Source organism: Drosophila elegans, unplaced genomic scaffold (assembly GCF_018152505.1).
Source record: "Drosophila elegans isolate 14027-0461.03 unplaced genomic scaffold, ASM1815250v1 contig_814, whole genome shotgun sequence".
NCBI classification, from domain to species: Eukaryota; Metazoa; Arthropoda; class Insecta; order Diptera; family Drosophilidae; genus Drosophila; species Drosophila elegans.
Window position 1 is genome coordinate 15,702,208 of NW_024546167.1, and position 18,895 is coordinate 15,721,102.

Sequence of the window (18,895 nt, forward strand, 5' to 3'; positions counted from 1 at the left end):
ACACACAATTTTGTACGCTACATTGTTTTGTTGGGCTAATTTAACAATGTTTTTTGCATGTTTACTTTTTTAATGTTCCTTTCCCTTACGCTCTCTCCAACTTCTTTGTGTGTTGTTCTCTGATTGCCTCTCTCGCTCTCTCGCTCTTCCGCTTTGTGTTGCCCGTAAATTAAATGCGTTGAAATGCAGCCATTTTGTCTCCGCAATTGGCACTCACTTGAATTTCCGTCGATTTTTCTGTTTAGCCGCAACTCTCAATTGGCCAAAAACGGGGGCAATTTATTAGATTAGCGCACATTTCATAAGCCTGGCTTGGCGATTTATTTATTTATGCTTGCTCACCGCTGCACACCCACACACACGCACGCACACAAGCGCAGCGAACACGCGTCCAGCGATTTTCCGACTTTCCGACTCCCACGGCGTTCCGAGATCCGTTTCAAAGATGCGCGTCCAAGTCGTTCGATGGTTTTTTTTCGACTGTGAGTGCCCAGAGTGGCCAGAGCTTAGATTCGGAAATATAGTATTTAGTATATGGCGAAACTCCGAAGCCAACATCCATTGCGCGGGTGGTTAAGAACTTAGGTGGTTGAGAACTTGGACTGCCTAACAGAAGACTTATCGATATTTTCAATTGATCGATGAGACTACCGAATTCCCAACCGCTATGTTAAAATACAACTTTGTCTGTACATAACATAAATTGTTTTCTTAACAGTAATGTTAGTGGTTTCGCTAGATGCCAGCTCGATGTTATTGGCCTCAAATTTTTCGTCAATCACGGTGCACGTCTATCTGCGGTAGGTGTCCTCACTAACTGAGGAGGGAGTATTCACAGTGCTGCTAGTTAAGCTTATTTCAGGCTAGATTTAGCATCAGTGAAAGTGGACAAGATTTTAAACAGGTAACCTAGCATATTATGAAGCCCATATAGTACAAACACTTAAATAAGTTTATATACCTTTGCATTTAACCAAAAATTATTATTATAGCATTTTATATTCTTTATAACCACTATTTTCATAAATTTGTTGCCGATGTTAAACAACAGACAGACTATGATGATTTGCCAACTAATTATTTGATCGTAAAAGAAACATAATCAACATAATACCATTAACTCTATGTCAGAGTTTGTTCAAATCAATTGAAACAATAATTTCAAAAGGACCGCCAAAATTTATGTTATGCCGCATCCCTGGTCGATAATATAATTTGCCCGTTCAAACAGCGTTGCCAGGCCTGCAACTTTTTGAGCGCGTAATAGAAGTTCAAGCTCGTTTTGATAAAACTAAAATGATGTCACTTATGTTTTTGTTAGCCACTGAATCACATACCTCCATAAATCTTGATGCCCTCCAGTCAAGCTCTATGAACAACACGGGAACAGTTAACAGTGCGAAAGAACTGCAGTGACATGTTTTAGTGTGACCATTGTAGCATTTTAAAATATTCAGCTGAGTACTCATTCAAGTTCTACACCAGTCGATTTTACGATACGGTATCGATACTGGAGATATCGAAGTTGGCATCGATGTCTCCCCACCTCTAGTTGTTGCGGGTGGACGTGCATTTTTTCTGTTACCGTTACTCCGCGTATCCGTGTGTCTGTCCGAGTTCCCCGTCCGTGTGCGTGTGTGGGTGTAGGTGCGAGTGCAAGAATGTGTGTGTGGCTTTAGTTGCGTGTCGTCGCCGCTTTCATGTAAAAATTGGAATGTGCAAAAGGTAAAACGAAAACAACGCCAAAAACGGTGGCAACAACAGTGAATGATAAACAGACGCGAAACGCCAACAACAGTAAAACGCGAGCAAACAAAAGTTGTGAAATATTTTGGTTTTATTTTTTTTTGGCCTGGTCTGGTGGCAAGTGGCAAAAGCGATAAAAAAAAGCACTTCTCAATACAAAAAACAGGTTTACTGAGCGAGCAATAGAGTGGTGTGGAGGGGGGAGAGGATTTACTGCAAGTGCGAATTTAGAATCTCATTTGCTGCCGCACAGTGGTCACTTTTGAACTTGCCCCACTGTGCGCCCAGAACTTGTTTTCCTCTTAACGCTCCTCCTACCCCTCCACCTCCCTTCTCTTTTTACCCCTTTCATTGGCTGTTTTAGAATGCATATATTGTTTATGGGCATCTCACATGCAGCGCCCCGAAATCAATAGGAAAAACTGTTCTCCCCGAAAGAGCCGTTGCTTTTCGGGAAAATCCCCGCTTCATTTCCATTCCCTGCCAGCAATCAGCTGGCTCTGCAGTCAACGCAGCTCTGCCGCCGTCGGCAGAGGAGGGGCAGCAGAGGGCGCCTAGCAACAGCGGTTAATCAGGGACGGTTCACGGTTGGGCGCCCAAAATCTTGCACAACAACTTGTTATATAAGGAAAAAGCCATTTGACACGCCAAAGTTTTTGTTCCACTTGTACTTGCAACAAATAGCAAGCAAATGGCACGGCTTTATCAAGTAAGATTCCAACTCCTTTTTAAGTATTTTTTTGTTTGTCCGATTCTATATTTCTCCCTTTACGTAGTAAATTATAGAAGGATCGTTCCTATAGGTATCACCTAGATTGGATTGTTTGTTTTTGACAAAGCTTCTTAACAATTTCGAATCAACTTCTTCTGTTCGGATTACCAAACAAAAAAAAAGGGACTAAGAAAACGGTTGAGCAACATTTTTAAGACAAGGACATTTCTATATTAACTCGCCTTTTTGATAGTGATTAAGAATTTAAAAAATCTATGAAAGGGCTTAAACAGTTTTCAATATTTTACTATATTTTCGGATTTAAGCTAGAAAAGTCTATTATATATAACCTCTAGAAGAAATTAAGGCATATTTCATTGGAAAGATAGTATTCGGTTGGTCCAATTTTGTCCTTTTGAGACAGGAAAACGTATGGGTTAGAATTAAAATCATAGTAACAGTACCATCACAAAGAATTCCGTGGTAAATATTAGATTTTTTGGACCCTTCCCCCCAATGTCTTAGTGATTCCGGCCCTTTTCTTTTACTGCCGTCAGCTGTGCGACCAGTGCGCAGGCGGCACACACGCATAGCACACAACAACAGTATCAGCAGCCACAGGCAGCAGCAGGATGAAGACCAGCCTGCCAAGTTAACTGCCTGACTTTGGCCAGCGAAATTGCATTGCTGGCGTCTCGCTCGCACGCACTTACTTCGGCAGTAATGCCGGAAAATGGGGGAAAATGGGAAAAGCGATGTGTGGGCCTCGTGCGCCGCTCGAGGTTCGCTTTTCGCAGTTTGCAAGTCGGCAGTCAGCAGTCGGCAGTCGGCTTTACATAAGTTGACGTCCGTGGCAGACGGCCTGCTCCTGGAATAATTCAGTGCCCGGCTGCAGGTCCTTTGCTCAGGTTGTGTGGACGCGCTTTCAGTTTTTCCGGGTATCAGCTGCTGGCGCTTTTGCAACTGGTTCGGATTTTCCTTCTTTTTTTTTCCTATCCTGATTTTTAAAGTTTTTTTTTTGTTTTTTAGTTTTTTAAATTGGTTCTGCCTGCAAACCGGCTGGTTGGCCAAAAGGTTTGTCGACAGTTGGTGTTTTTTCAGCTGTTCGGCTTGTTGGACACCAAAAAAAAAAAAAAAAAGTGGTTAGACCTCTTTTTTATTACACTTTAATTTCGATTTTTTGCCATTATTTATCTCATTTCTCAACTATTGCTATTTGCCGCCTGCGTGGGCCACTTTCAAAAGCTTTTGTGGGGCTTCCGTCGATTAATTTTGGCGTTATTTTTTTCTTCCTATTTTTGTGGCTTTATTTATTTATTTATTTCGTTTTCGTCGTATCATAAAGCCAAAAAACTTGATTTGTGCGCACGGCCAGCCGTAAATCAATTTAACAATATCAATTCGGTCGTAAAACCGTTTGAAAAAAGCACGTCTAAACGAATTTATCCATATATATATATATACGAAAACCATGCAGCCGAAGTGTTAATATTAATCGAGAAACTACAACAAAGCCGAAAGAAAACAACATGTAAGGCGACTTAAAAAGCTAGCTTTGCCACTCGAAAAGATGGCCGCCAGGATGTGCAGCGTCGTTTCCAGCGTCATCATCATCTAGTTGCAGCAGCACTCACAGATACCCACAAATACAAATACAGATACAGCTTCAGCCACAGCTACAGACACAGATACACACGCACACCAATGCCGCTGGCAGCCAGACACTCGCACACCAATGCCAGTCCCTCTTAAAGGTGAGTCGCACTTAAAGTTTTACATTTTAAATACTCTGCAGTCGTAAAATTGGGTGAACCGAAAGTCCCTCGAATTTCAGGAGCAGATTGTTAAAACTTTGACCTCACTGGGTTTTATTTTATGCAATTATCCAGTTGAAATCGCAGTGCAACTAAATATATTCCCATATCATACCTCAATTTTAATTTATACTGTAAATTTTACCTGTAGAGATAGGACTTTAGTCCCTGAAAACCATTGTGCATAATCCTAGTAATTGAAAATGAGACGCTATAAAGCATTCAACTCAAGTTTATACTGAGTTATTTCTATAAGCTAGCAGAAAAAATGATGACAATGTAATTATTATTATTAAAAGGTAACCAAAATGGAAGCCGTACGTCATCGACAATAATGGTTTCTGCTTATCTCTCGTAAAAAAACCCTTTTGCAAGGTAATAAAACGTTAACACATCAGACCGGCATTGTCCAGGGAAATTATTTGAATTTCTTTTTCATTAAACAGTAGTGGACATTGATAAAACAGCGAGATAAGATTGCATATCACATTTATGGATTTTTAACGGGTTTTACCTAGTTATTTATATACAATATACTTTATATTTTAAGTAAGGTGATTTAAGGATTTCAAGCGAAAAATGTATTCTAATGGAATCGTTAAGTTTTTATCTTTCAAAGAGTTTTTGCACAAAAAAAAGCTCCCATGATAATGTGTTATTTGTTTGCCATCAATCCGATTATGAGCCATTTCTTTGCCCTTTCCTGCTCCTTTTTAAGATAATCTTCAATAAATATATGTGCGGGCAAATGTATTTTGAAACCTTCGTCTATCAAGCCTTGTGAAATGTCCAATCAAGACGAGAATCGCATGATGAATGACCTCAGCATTCCCATCAATCTTACACAATTGTCCCCCCTCGTCTGCCAGCGAATTTTTGCTTGGATTTCTTTGATATTTGGCGACTATCCGTTGTCTTTCGTGAGTTGATTTTTTGAGCTTGCGTGCTTAGAGCATCTCAAAGTCTAACATTTCTCATTCGGTTTTGGTTGGCAAATAAAGCAAAAAAAAAAAACCCCAAGCGCGAATTTTTATTACCGCTTGGAGTTGAGTCCGAATTGGAATCGGATTTGAACCCGGGGACGAAGCTGGGATCTCTGGCTAGTGGAGAGTTCAAACCGAGTAGAGGGTTCTGTCTTTTTTTCTTTTTTTTTATTATTATATAGTTCTTTTTTTGCTTTTTTTGTTTGGTTTTGGTCGCGAGCCCATTGAAAAAAGCTCGTCAAACCAGTCGCCGTTTGTATGTTTTGTTTTTGCTTTTTGCTGGCTGTCTTTCCTAGGCCTGGGCAGCAAACTGGCCCCCGTTGATGACTTTTTACATAGACGTTGGCCCGAAGAGATACCGACTGAGATACGAGAGCCAGTCAGCCAGTCAGCCAGCCAGACTCAACTAACAGACAAAACACACGTATCTAAACTTGTTTGAAACGTGTTACATTTTAAGAACGCTCGCCGCAAGCGGCAAGTGGCAATAATCCTTTCAAACTTGACAGTGCTGCCATGTTCGAAAACGCGAAGGGCCTGCCCCAGTGGGAGTGGCATGGATTCTCGCTTTTCTTTTTTTCTCTTTTTTTTTCTTCTATTTATTTTTTTGTTTTGTTTTTTAGAATAGCATGTGTATCGATGTATCTATGTAACCGGATCTCTATATGCTGGCTGTCAGTCTTTTTGGCTCTATGCAGACATTTTGGCTGCCTTTGTTGTTATCATAATGTTATTTGTGCACAACACATGGGTTTTTGCTCCTTTTTACCCAAATCCCACACAAAATGGTCATAAAGAACGGACGGAGCAAAAAGTGAAATTGATATTTTCGCACAAATTGCCGTTAACAAGGATTGGTGGATATGTGGGTGGGTGGTCGGAACCTAGGCAACGTAAAAAATTTGCCTGTCAAAAATTGGTTGAAAATATGCAGCGCAAAAATGAAGTGAAATGAAATAAAATAAAAACGGTTAGGTGCAAACGGGAAATTGTTTACCGTGGTTCCAAAATGATGTAATTTCGCGTGTTCGTGCAATTCAATTTCCTGCCAGCGGAAGCCCGTGTCGCTCTGTTCACCCATTGAAGTCAAACATTCATTCCCGACCCAATCATCAGCCTCCCGTTTTTCCAGTAGCAACACCCCCAAAACACCAAGTTTTAAATATTGTCCAAAAATTGTTTGCCAATTCCAGTCTCTCTTATGTTTTTTTTTATTTTTTCTCCCCAAACTTTAATTGTCCCCCGACCAAAGTTTCGTTGAGCATACAGTGCCAGAAAAATGGGAAGATATTTTTTATATGTGTATATGTATGTTCTCGGCTACAACAGCAGGCATTTTGTAAAATTCAATTTAGCTGACTTTGCTATCTTAACAACTCATGGTGGTCCACCCCATCCAAAAAGTCGATAAAATTTAGCTTATATCTTGTAGAGATGAGTATTTTTATACTTCGATTACTAAATGACTCTGATGACTATAAAGATTTAAATTATGTAAATGAGATATTTTAAGTGCCAATCAATTCCATTAGTGTCTAACAATGTGTGAATTAATACTCACAATAAAAAATTTAGGTGAATATACATCTTTCAACTAAATTTGAATAGATAACGTGAACAAATTTATTGAAATAATTAAGAAAACTTATTAAGTGAAATTTAAAAACCATTTACCAATGTATTTTTATGTCATGGGATTTCAGAAATTTATAGTATAGTTATTTTTAGACATTTTTAATTTGTTTAAAAGACTTGAAACAAATTAGATCTTTAAGATCTTTATATTTGTTTTCGGTAATCTATAATTCTTGTAAAGGTTTTAATTAAATACAAAACTTCTCAATATCTTGCAAAAGTGTGTAAAAGTTTGCCATTTGTTTGGCTATAGAATTTTCCAAAAATATTTGCCATATTTCGCATAAATAAATTAAATTGAATAGACGAACCCCGGCCAGCGACTGCCTCTCTTGCCGGCTGGCTTTCGTTTTGGCCGGTCCTGGCGGGCATTGCCTATATTAACAATAATTCCTTTGTGCCCGGGCATCTTGCCAAAAAGTTTGGCGACCGCCTGCTCCTGGCACAGCAGGCGACGAACGTTTTGTGGCCAATTTCCCGTACCCAAAGGCCGACTTTTTGTGTGACCCATTGTCAAGTCAAGTCAAGCCGGACAAGGCCTACTCCTCCCTTCTTTTCGGTTCTCCCGTCCAGCAATGACGTTTTGTCTAGAGTTAAATCCAAAAGTTTGTTTGCATGAAAAAGCCAGTACCAAAGCGACGAACAGGGTGAGCGAACTGCAAACTTTGGATACCATGCAAACCAGTAAGACTGCTGCAAGACCATTGATTGAACCTGGTCATGCGGTTACTTTGGACTTTTCAAGTTGCACAATCTCTGACCTTGTCCCTGGGCGATAGAAAAAATTGAGGAAATGTATTTGAAATGTTTCGAATATGGAGTTATTTGCGATTTTTTTTTAAGTAGAGTTAGTTAATTAAGGCACAGTCATATTTTATATAACCTTAACAAAGCTATTAGGTTATATGAAATATAATTTCAGCCATCACATTAATGGAAACATGTCCGACATAAAAACTTTATATTGGTGAAGTTTATTATCAGTTTTCTGCATTTAATACTCTAATAAATTGTATATTATTTATTTCATACTTACGCTAGTCACAGATTAACTTCCAAACAAAAAATAAAAGATTTTTTAACTATGGAAGTCTTAAATACAAAGACAAACTATTTTCCGTGCTAGTTTAAATACCTTACAATAATAATAAATAATTTCGACTTGTAGAAAAGTCGACTTCAACTAGGCTGACCCCGCATCAAAATAAAACACAAGACCAATTAGACTAAGGAAATTTTTGTTGGTTGCTGTTGTAGATGTAGTAGTACCCCCCGTTGAATCTCAGAGTGACCAGTTCGTAGTGCGCAGTGCCAGTCACCGGACTGGCGGCCACCCGCACCGCCGGTGACGCGGTGAAGCTGAGCGTTCGGTAGAAGAAGGCGGTGAGGAAACTGGCACTGATCACGAAGGCCACAAAGAAGCCCAGACAGAAGACACAGTCCTTGTTGACCTGCAGGCACAGGCAAAAGGCGCCGGCAAAATCACAAATTGATCGACCAATTCTCGCGCAGAAAGTCTGCCGAAGCTGGGGACGATTCGGCGGCATATTGTTGCCACTGATGGTGATGGTGTGATGGGATCGTTCGCAGGGCGCACAATTCGGATCGGTTCTCAGGTTGGTCAAATCCAAACGGTAACGCCTGGGTGCTGGTAGCACCTCAGCGGTCTGGGTGCCCAGTTCGTAGTATTGCGGGACTTGTAAAATTACCGCTGGGCGGGCATCCTCCGTTAAACGCGCCTCAATGACGTCCAAGTTGCGGGCGAATCGATGAAGTAGTTCCAGTACATTATGCATTCGGTTAGGAACCTCCACATTTCTTATGGACAAAGACTTTAGTTCTTCTAATTTCCGCCTTTCTTTTGACTGGGCACTTGTGCTGGGATCATTATCTCGCCTGTCCACCATTTCATCCCCTTGATTCGATCCCAACTCCTGGTTGTGATTTCCAGAATCCTCCGTCTCAGTGGCGCCTAAATTTGCATCCGGCAGATACACAACATGGGCAAGATCAACGACGGGTGGCATGTTTATTATCACTTGATCCTGAGAATCCGACGTTGAAAGGCTTTCATCTTCATTGTCTTTCTCATTTCGTTTATTCATGAATTTTTTTTTGGTTTTTGTGGGCTTTAAACTGGGAATTTTTGATCTGCTAATACCAAATTTGTAGGTTGAATTTATGTCCGCCACTGTGATAGTTGTCAACATCGTTTGGTGTTACCCAAAATAATGTTGGCTTTAGTTGCTTGTAAAACACTTTTCGAACATTTTCCAAATTTGACCTGTGGACGCTATAAACTTAATGGCGTGCAGGGAGCCACCTCAAACTGCGATCGTCATTAACTTGTTGATTGGCGATTTGGTTCAGGATGCCGTTAACGAGCCGCTTAAACTTTCCGAGCAGAAGAACACTTGCCAGCGGCTCTTCGACATTTTGGGCTTTCAGGCTGACGAGTGTTTCGAGGACGCGGAAGGCAGTGATGTGGCTACTACACCCAATTCGAGTACCCTTCCGACCAATTTAAAATCGCATTCAGTCGAACCCAAGCAAAGAAATTGGTACGGTTGGATTTCAAAAGCATTGGCAGAAGGTAAGACAGAAAAGCTGCAAAAAAAGGAAGTCTAAATACAATAAAGTCTAATTTCTTTGGGTTTAAAGCAAAAATCAATTTGAAAGCATATTTTTTCCATACTTATAAAGGTGATACCGCTATATATAATTAAAGTTGATTGTTTAAAATTTTAAATTGACTAAAATAAAAAAATCGTTTTTTAATGCAAAGTAATTTGGTATACAAAAGAAAATATATTATTTTCTTTAGCTGAATTTACCATCAAATAAAAATAGTTTAAAATAAAACAAATAAACCTTATAAAAAACTAGATTTTGCTTTCAACTGTAGCTGTTATTTTACTTTACAATATAACTCCGATTAAAGTAATAACCCGCAGACAATTCCGAGGACGATGTTGAGATATTCAGGAAGGACGAAGGGGGTGCGCTTAAAACTTTCGACTCGATTGCGGTGCAGACGGAGCAGCCGCGACTGCGGATGAGATCGTGTCCTGGGGAACGCCTGCCAAACCTTGCCCCCTGCGAGCTGACTCGCCAAACCATCTTCATCGATGCCGTTTCCATGCCCATGCCGAATATTTTGGGTCGGGCGCCATTGGCTGATCGCTTTTGCTATATGTTGACCGATTTCGCATCGGCGCTATATTGTAGTCTCGCCATCATGTGTTGTTGCACCCCCAATGTGTTGAGATAAATTAAAGTGCAAGGCGTTTGCTGAATCGCCACTGGTTTTTCATTTAAACAAGATCAAAACGAAACTCCGCTTGTCACAACTGTCTGGGCTGAGACCCTTTTACCGAATCGCGCTTAAATTCTGTCTGCTGATTGACATTGGTCTGCAAGAAGCTGTAATAGTGGCAGATCAACAGGAAAAGGCACCACAGGCACAGGACAATGAACAGGAAATAGATGAAATTCTCGAAGATCAGGGATGCGCAGGCGGCAATCGCATCGCCCGTCTGCACCAGGACATGCCACATCCTTTGGCCCAGCGGCGCCCTTTGCATATCCGTGGCCGATGTCACCGACTCCACCTCGATGTGGATCGTGTGCTGCAGCACCTTGCTCGGCTTCTCCCCCTCCGCACCAGCACTTTCTCCTCCCACGGCCGCCAGTTTGGCCTCCAAATTTTTGGAGTCCTTCCGCTTTTGATCCACCGCACTCCAGGATGTCTGGCTGCTCACCTCACAGGTGGGCTTGATTGTGGAGTCCGACAACTGCGTGGCACTCGATGCTTTGAGCTCCTCATTTTCATCCTCTGTGAAGAGCAAATCAAAGGAAAGGTGGTTGTAGTTTCCTACTTTCAATACAATTCAATCATTTTTGCATTAATAAATGGCAATTGTCAGTCAAACAAAACCTACATTACCCTAAATAAATATTTATTTTCTAAAATTGTTGGCAAAAACTTGAAGCTTATAAAATATTAATAAACTTCGCGGATTCCATTTACAAAATCCAAAATTATTATTCTTATTGTTAATATTTTAGGCCTATGCTTTGTAAATTTAGTTAAATTATTTCTTAACTTTTTAAAGGAAAAACAAAGTTATAGTAATATGTATACATTACCTTCCTTCAAGGCAAGCTGTTCGGAAAGGACTCGTTTTAGCCGAAATGAACCGCCAGCATGATGATCATGCTCACTGTCCAGGATTTTGGAGTAATCTTCGAACAAATTGAGTAGCTCGACAAAGCGATTGGTGATCTGCCTGTGACTGAGATGGATTTCGGTCAGATAGCCCGGTATTTCGTTATTCCTTAGCTGATCATCACTGTTCCTGATGTTCCAGCCAATGGGTGGTGGTGCTCCGGTTTTATTCCCAAAACCATTTTCCGCCTGCACAATTACGGTAGAGCTATCATCTCCAGTAGGGTCACTCTTTGGACTCAGCATGGGGAATGTGGGTGTCTATTCGGTCCTTGCCGCTTTGATTTTGTGTGTGTGTGTTGGTTTTATGTGAAAATCATGAGTATTTTTGGGTATAAAGTGAATTACATTTATTTTCCACCATTCGTGTCATTTGAAAACGGTCTACCTGAATTTTAAGCAAAGGGTTGCTTTATCTGCTTCAAACGACCCTGCCAGCCCTGCAGTTGAGCCTCCGTTGGCCAGTGAATACTGTTTGCGCTAAATTAAGCAATTTCCTATCCTGTCTGGCCAGCAAATCCAGATGCTTCTGTCCATCGACACTTCAGGGTCGGCTCTCGTCTATGGATTTTCCCTGTCGAAAATGACAATTATGACGGTCTACTGCACTAATGTTATTTCGCATAAGTGCATTTTGAGAACCAAATCAAGCTAGATGGTTTTGCCATTTTCCAGGTGAAAATCGTTAAAGATTTTTGCATGTTTCATTGTCAGAAACTCACTCACACAAGAAATTAAGTATACAAAAATAACATAAAATTATTAAAGAATGTGATTTATTTCAAATTGTTTCCAAATTTAATTTAAATAAATGTTAGAAGTATACCTCCACAAAAATGTATTATTTCTCTTCCATACTATAAAAGAAAAGTTTAAATAGTTTTCCGTTTGCAGCAAAAATGCAGATCCAATATCTACTTTAATGTGCAAGCACAATAAATTAATGAAAATAAAAACTTTTGCTCCTTCTCCACCCAAAAACTGTGATTTTATTTTATGAGTTTTTTTTTCCATTTTCGCTTTAGAGCCAAAAATTCATCCCCCAGATTTAAGCCACAATTTCCGTTCAATGGCAAAAAGCTGTCTCCGTATATTTCATAATTTGTTCGGAGGAAACTTTTCGATGAAACTCTATTAAAGCGAGGGACATAATAAATTCATGGAATATCTCGAGTTGGCTGTGAAGGCAGTCTGGCAGTATGGTATGTGGACAGTACGCACATTGGCAGCGGGTGGAAAAAGCGGTGGAACTTTTCTGTGGTAAGTCCTTTGGCGTCCAGTGCGCACCTGCTACTCGGTGGTCCTGCTTTTTTTCGAGGGTGGGATGCATCTTTTGCTACGGCCATTGTTATCATTTAAAAGGCTTAAGTGCGCCGAAGATTTATATATTTATATTTGAAAGGGAAGGAATGAGAGCAGCAACAGCATTGGCAGTACATAGCATTGCCTGCGACAAGAAAATAAGATAAACGTACACTTTATTGATTTTCCACTCGCATGTGCCGGCCAGAATGTGTGTTTGCTGCTTTGGATGCTGCTGCTGCTTCTGCTGCTGCTGTTGCCATGGACTGCTGCATCTCGTTTGCCCTTTGTGGCGCAGTTTTGTCGCCTGTCCAAAAAATGGGAAGTCGAGACGGAGCGGTGCGGTGCGGGGGGTTGTATAGAGTCGGCTTAAATGGGCAGCCAACGCCTGCGCTTGATTCATCTGCCAGTTGATTGGTGTTTGTGCGAAAGTGTTGAAGCAGAACAACTGGGATTGAGTGGCCGCCATCCGCCACCCGTCATCCTTTATCCTCAAGTCCTCCCCCGCCCCAACCCCCAACCCCCTTGGGCTGACTGTTAAGCTTTATTTGTGTTGCCTACTTTGAGGCTGCGTCGAGGGGTGCACAAATCGATCGTGCTGTTGCTACCATATATTGGATTTACACAAAGCCCATTTTGGAAATGCATTTCATGGAAATCCGTTCGATTTATAAAGGTTCAACTTAATCTCACTTCATTTCAATTACTTTATGAAAAACACCCGGTACAAAGTCCTCAAAAATAAAACGAGGAAAAAAGATTTAATTGTAAAAGATATATTAAAATTTACACGGGAGTAATTTTCATTGATTTTTTTTGTTCTGCGTTAAAATACAACTTTAAAGCTTACAAGAGGAGGTTTTAAAAATTGAACTATTCCAGATAAAATGTTAATTTAATGCTAATGATGACAATCATAAAAAAAGATATTTCTTCATTTGTTTAGTAAAACAAATTGTATCTTAGATTTATTTTTTTTAAATGTAATCTTATTAATCATAAAATTTGGAACTATAATGTCACAGTTTTAAAAATGGAATTCAGCTTTTTATGTAGCACTTAAATTTGTAAATTCAAATATTTATTATAAGTGTTTAATTTTTAAATACATTGAGGTCAAAATATTATTTCAAAATACCCTTTTTTGTCCTAGACATTCCGTAAACTGCTTTTAAATCCTTTAACATAAAACGTATTTATAACGCCACTAATTATTCTCTTTAAAACGATCATTAATTAAATATGCACCCTTTGTCTTCCTGTCTCGTATCCTTTGGTTTTTTGGCAACCTTCCTGATTGCGCTGTCTAAAATTGTGTCGGCTTCTCTTTGGATTTATGAGGTGTTGCTGATTATCCTTGGTGCCGCAAGATAAATATATATTATATTATTATATATAGCCCAAATGGTGCAACTAGGCAAATATAGTAGGCGACTAACCGTTGCCAAAAGTTCTAGACCGCGCTTCGGGCTTGGCCAGCTCGTAAATAATATTTGTTTAGAGATATTTTTGCCTTAATGCTTGTTTGTTTCCTATTACTCTTGGCCGGCTCGTTTATCATCTTGGCCAGAGTTTGCAATCTCGGATGCTGCAGGAGCAAAAGGACTGGCGACTGGCGCAGCATGCATTCAATTAGCGCTTGGCATGAATTGGATTTTCATCGTGCCCTATTATCAAAGAGCTCATAATTTCTCAACTCGTTTGCTGGAATGTTGTTCCAGATTAGCAAGATAACTAAATTTAATTTTGAGCCTAGGGTTAGTTAATGCATTTAGTTTTTGGAGATTTTGTGACTTAAGATTTTATTTAATTTATTTAATATGGGTGTGACAATTTTAAAGTCAATAAAAAACAGTCGAATTAAATTTAAAATTTTAATAAATAAAGTAAATATATAAACTAACTGATACATAATTCTAACAAATCAATGACAAGATTTGCCTTTTAAAAAGTATATTCCTAGTCACTATCTAAACTCTAATCTCTAATGAACACTATGGTGTTGTAGAAGGTCCATTCTGTTGTACAAACAAAATAGAAGTTGATGTCATACTCACTTACACCTGCCAGAGTCTTCAAAGCGTTGTCAAAGCGCTTGCCACTTCTGTCGATGGCAGGAGGTAAGTGAAATTTCCGGGTGAATCCCCAACCAGGAGCAAACCCCCCCCAAGTTCCTCGTCCTTGTGGCAATCAGTAGCTGACTATTTTCTCACCTGGCCACTTGGCGCTTAGACATGGCCCGCTGCTGGTTAGTTGGCATTTAATGGCATTTGACACTCTTCACAGTGTCTGCCAGCAAAAACATCAGAAGCAAATACAAAATAGAAAGAAAAAAAAAACGACTTAGAACGTTATATTGCGGAGTTGGCCGACCGTAAAATACCCGGCACTTGGTTCGTTAAATAAGTGCCTAGAGCGAATATTCTACAGACAAACCAAAATTTACCATTAGCGAGCTTAAATTTGATTGTTGGTCAGAAATAACTTAACTTAACTTTTCTTACTTTGCAGGGGAATTTAAAGAAACAATCCTGTAAAAATTCAAGGTATTTATATGAAATAATTTAAAGGGTCAGAAAAGCTTTATCCTGTTAAATAAATTTTCCGAAGTGCAATATACCCGTGAGAGTACCGCGTAAAAAAATAGGATAAAGTAAAATAGACGTAATGGAAATATTGCTAAGAAAATCAATAGAAAACGATAAAGAAGATAGAGGAAGAGGCACCGGGCTGCATGGAGCCGGTCGAGCACTTGCCTAATGAAGTTGTCCTTAAATCGGGGAAAGGCATCGCAGAAGGGACACCGAAGGCGAGATGGGAAAAGGAAGCGAGTGCCTGGGTCCCAGACAGCAGCAATAACAACATCAATGCACTTAATGCTCTTGTTTGCTTAACTTTATTTGATGTCCTGGCCTTGGTTATTTTGCCCCATACTCTGCGTACTCATATACTTGTATGTATGAGAAAGAGCCACGCAATTTGCCATGCTTTTTGTCTCTGCCATATGTACGAAGTCGGGAAATGTAATTTGAAGACAGTAGAAAACTCCGATTAGAGGCCACTGATTTGTGATTGCTGATTTTATCTGCGGAATGCTGGGCTTCTCATGGCTACACTTTCCAATCAGAGTTATCTTAATCTAATGTATGCAACAAAGGCATTTTCGAATAAATTCTTACCCTGGTATCCTGAATAAAGAAGTGCACTTTATATGATGAGAAGCCCCAAAGCAAAATTCGACAGAATAACAATTTTTAAAGAGCTTGCAAAGAGTATTTAATAATTCAGCATGTCTTACACATTCTAACTTTCGCTGCTATTTTCCTCGCTGGGCTTGTTTTTGTTTTCCGAGCCAGCGATGACTATGTTGTTTACAAATGAACGCAGCTTACGCAGCACGAACAGCAGGACAAGGACTCCTGTCACATGCTGACCAGGGGTATTAAAAAAAACAAGAAGGAAAAAAGGAGGAGGAAGGAGGGATTAAATAAAAACAGGACATCAACTTGCTGGTCTCGAGTGTAATGCATTTAGCGTTGGGTAAAGAAAATATTCGCCATCCGATATGGCATTTTCCATAGTCGTCCTGGACCGTCATGCCTCCTTGTACCGAATACTTGGCTTATTTTGCGGTCAAATTAATGCAGCTGCAGGAGGCAGGGCAGCCAGGAGCTCGTCTGGAACTTGTTCACGGTGCATGTATTTTTAATTAATTGCAAGCCTTCCTCCTCCTCCTCCTCCTGCTCGCTCGAGTAGCAGGAGTTGAGTTTGCCCACCCGGCCATCGCATGCCATGTCCTCCCATGTGGTCAGGACCGCCTCTCGTCCTTCGCTCATGTCCGCTCGTGTCCATGTATGCCATGTTTTCTCCTCCTGTTTCTTGCCACCGCCAATGAGTGTCTGTGTGCGGGCACTCCTGATACATTAATAGGTTTATTTCAACTTTTTTTTTTCGAATATCCTGCATTGGCATGGCTGCCAGAGACGTCGATACAAATTATGGAAGACAGCACTTAATTATTACGTATAACTTAAGTAATTGATTTAAATTCGTCTGCTATTAAATCAGACATAGCTAGCTAAAAGTGACTTTTGAGTGGTTCATATATTTATACTCATATGTATTTCAAGTTGTATCAGTGAAAATATATATTTTCAAAATGCATTTCAAAAGTAAAGTTTTCATTTATTTAAATATAAAATGTTTTTACCAAGTGTGTCGTAAATGTGCTTGCAATAGCACCCAATCTTTATAAACTTACTCAAAAGAGTCCATTAATGCCAAAAACTGAGTTTGGTTTTCTTTTATACTAGGCGGAAGTGAGTCTTGAAAATAAACTACTGACAGTATTAAATTAGTATTAAATCATTACTTAATAATTATAACCCCTATATTTCTTAGCTTCATTTTTATACCGAAGAGTCTTAAACTTTTATATTGATACTTAATTTAACACTCATTTTATTATGAAATTTTTCATACCCAATAGTTTAGAGTTCATGTTACAATAGTTTAGTTTCTATGACAATTTTTATTGAATGTATGCACTAAAACTAAGAGAACAGAAAACCCTTAAAGAGCATTTTATATGCGCATTGGAAAAAAGGAATTTACACTTGTTGTTATCATCATTTGGCCCGATATGACCGCAAGTCAACGCCACCACCTCCTTTACCAGCAGCGCTACATCATTTGCGGTTAATTGTAATTAAAGTTCAGTGGTATGCTCCAGCGCACACATGTCGGCCCCTTCTGTCGGCAAAACTTTTCTGGGTGGCCACCACCATTACCAGTACCAGCACCATCACCGCCACCAGCACCAGCACCACCATCACCACATACCAATGTCCAATGGACATCCTGTGCAAGCTAAGCATTCCGTGTTCATGATGTCACAAGTAAAGCAAAAATTTTGAAACAATTCGATACGCAACACACATTGTTGTTATTTTGGCAAACCAAATTCCTGTGACGACAATTTGAAAGGATTACTAATCGCCCCCAAACCCCAGAAAAACAATGCCGGAAACGAAAACAAAGACGCTTTGCAGCCCCAGCAATGGTCTTGAACGAGCGGATGAGGCTGACGTCATTGCCGCCGCCAATCGTCTGGTCACTCGCACCCCCGTACAGCAACACCCACACCCCCAACCACGCCCACACCCACGTTCCCATCGCCAAGGTCGTCGAGATGCCGCCGGCTTTACGGCCAACCAGGAGGTGCGGCTGAAGGCCGGCGACATGCGTATGGCCCGGATGCAGATCAGTCTCTCCCAGTTGCGCACCGAAATGGAGGAGTCGAGCAAACAGCTCAGGGACCTCTGCTCGGCGATGCGACTCGATGTGAATGCTGACTAAAATCTTCTGGACAAGTCCTGAAAAACACATTCTCATTTGTAAAGTCCTGCTATTAATGTTCAATCTTATTCAGCAATTAAGTTAACTTGCAGCCAAATTTAAAAGTATATGAATGCATTTTTGTGATCAACAAATGTACTAATATTACAAGTATTCTATTGAAAATGTACTTAAGAAAACATACATATATTTGTATTGTAGGAGAAAATAGTTGGTATGCTAAATTCTAAAAATCTTGCAAATTAAGCCATTTTAAAAAAATTGGTCATTACCTGTCACTATCAGATTATTTTATTAAATATAGTTATAATTTATTAAATTAACATCTCCAAAATACATTGATAAGCTATGGGTGTTTTATATATATACAGGCCATAGCATTGCTTTACGGTATATTATTTGTCTCAAATGGGATGTATTCCCTTCTATAAACTAAAGTTTACAAAATACGGACCTTATTATTGATATTAAACTTTGACATGGATTTTTCTTGAATGAATGAAGGCAACCATATATACTAAAATAATATCATTCTTGTTTTTCTTCCAGGCTGGATGGATCCCATGTCAGTTTCGTTTATGAGTTTTAACATTAAAACTACCGAAGCTCACTCGAAGCCCACCAAAAAGCATTCGACTTTTGTTCCACGAAGTCTGAAAAAAGATACAGGTAGATATAAATAAGCTGCATTCATATGTTTATATATATATATATAATCCCAGATTTCTCATAACATCGCGACCCCAAATCCCATTCGCACTTGGGAGTTTCGAAGGGGGAATCGTGATGGCTTGATTTAAATTAAAAATTTATTGCATTTTTATTTTTTTTTTTGTTCCACCTATTATTGCATATTGCCCTGAAAAAAATGTACAAGTTTGTATTTAAGTTTATATAGACGTGTGTGTATAAATTAAATTTGTGAGCGCCTGTGAACGCGCACAGGGCCAACAACCGGCAACATGCATGAACATGCCATGAACTCGAATTTCCAACGCCAACGGGTTAAGGATGTCCTGGCCCGGGGAAAACAGAAAGATAGGGTGGCAGAGGGAGTGGCAGTGGGAGTGGGATTGGTAGGGGGATGAGGCCATATGTACATATGTAGAGTACCTTT

The 18,895-nt window shown here is 39.8% G+C and overlaps 6 protein-coding genes across 13 annotated transcripts in view; 3 read left to right on the forward strand and 3 right to left on the reverse strand.

Moving 5' to 3' along the window:
- LOC108149363 (disintegrin and metalloproteinase domain-containing protein 10) overlaps positions 1-495 on the reverse strand; it is an 89,269-nt gene extending 88,774 nt beyond the window's left edge. For 4 of the 5 annotated variants that reach the window (XM_017276862.2, XM_017276863.2, XM_041710646.1 and 1 more), the window contains exon 1: positions 218-495. The gene's annotated coding sequence lies outside the window, so the exon portion shown is untranslated. The remainder of the gene's footprint in view (positions 1-217) is intronic. The other variant, XM_041710645.1, reaches the window with a different exon arrangement.
- A 1,067-nt stretch (positions 496-1,562) lies between these two features.
- The window catches only part of LOC108149353, a 45,010-nt gene continuing 27,677 nt past the window's right edge, over positions 1,563-18,895 (forward strand). Inside the window, exons 1-3 of one of the 3 annotated variants that reach the window (XM_017276845.2) lie at positions 1,563-1,725; positions 3,804-4,212; positions 18,328-18,447. In XM_017276845.2, the coding sequence (XP_017132334.1) occupies positions 4,194-4,212; positions 18,328-18,447 (139 nt within the window). In that variant the 5' untranslated portion in view covers positions 1,563-1,725; positions 3,804-4,193. Of the gene's footprint in view, positions 1,726-3,627; positions 4,213-18,327; positions 18,448-18,895 lie in introns of those variants that run through there. The other 2 variants (XM_017276847.2, XM_017276846.2) reach the window with 2 other exon arrangements.
- On the reverse strand, positions 8,014-9,100 carry LOC108149354. The gene has a single exon (XM_017276850.2). It carries the CDS (start codon positions 9,098-9,100, stop codon positions 8,117-8,119), a length of 984 nt encoding a protein of 327 aa, XP_017132339.1. The 3' UTR covers positions 8,014-8,116.
- Positions 9,188-10,186, forward strand: LOC108149356. Of its 2 annotated transcripts, none has more exons than XM_017276852.2 (2): positions 9,188-9,483; positions 9,845-10,186. In XM_017276852.2, the coding sequence occupies exons 1-2, from the start codon at positions 9,195-9,197 to the stop codon at positions 10,159-10,161; spliced, it is 606 nt and encodes a 201-aa protein (XP_017132341.1). In that variant the 5' UTR covers positions 9,188-9,194; the 3' UTR covers positions 10,162-10,186. The 2 variants fall into 2 exon arrangements, with proteins under 2 accessions (XP_017132341.1, XP_017132343.1); XM_017276854.2 differs by having other exon boundaries at positions 9,832-9,881.
- On the reverse strand, positions 10,235-11,495 carry LOC108149355. Its single transcript, XM_017276851.2, has 2 exons — positions 11,040-11,495; positions 10,235-10,725 (listed from the first exon to the last, which is right to left on the reverse strand). The coding sequence occupies exons 1-2, from the start codon at positions 11,362-11,364 to the stop codon at positions 10,235-10,237; spliced, it is 816 nt and encodes a 271-aa protein (XP_017132340.1). The 5' UTR covers positions 11,365-11,495.
- On the forward strand, positions 17,316-18,432 carry LOC108149361. Its single transcript, XM_017276859.2, has 2 exons — positions 17,316-17,816; positions 18,328-18,432. The coding sequence occupies exon 1, from the start codon at positions 17,440-17,442 to the stop codon at positions 17,776-17,778; it is 339 nt and encodes a 112-aa protein (XP_017132348.1). The 5' UTR covers positions 17,316-17,439; the 3' UTR covers positions 17,779-17,816; positions 18,328-18,432.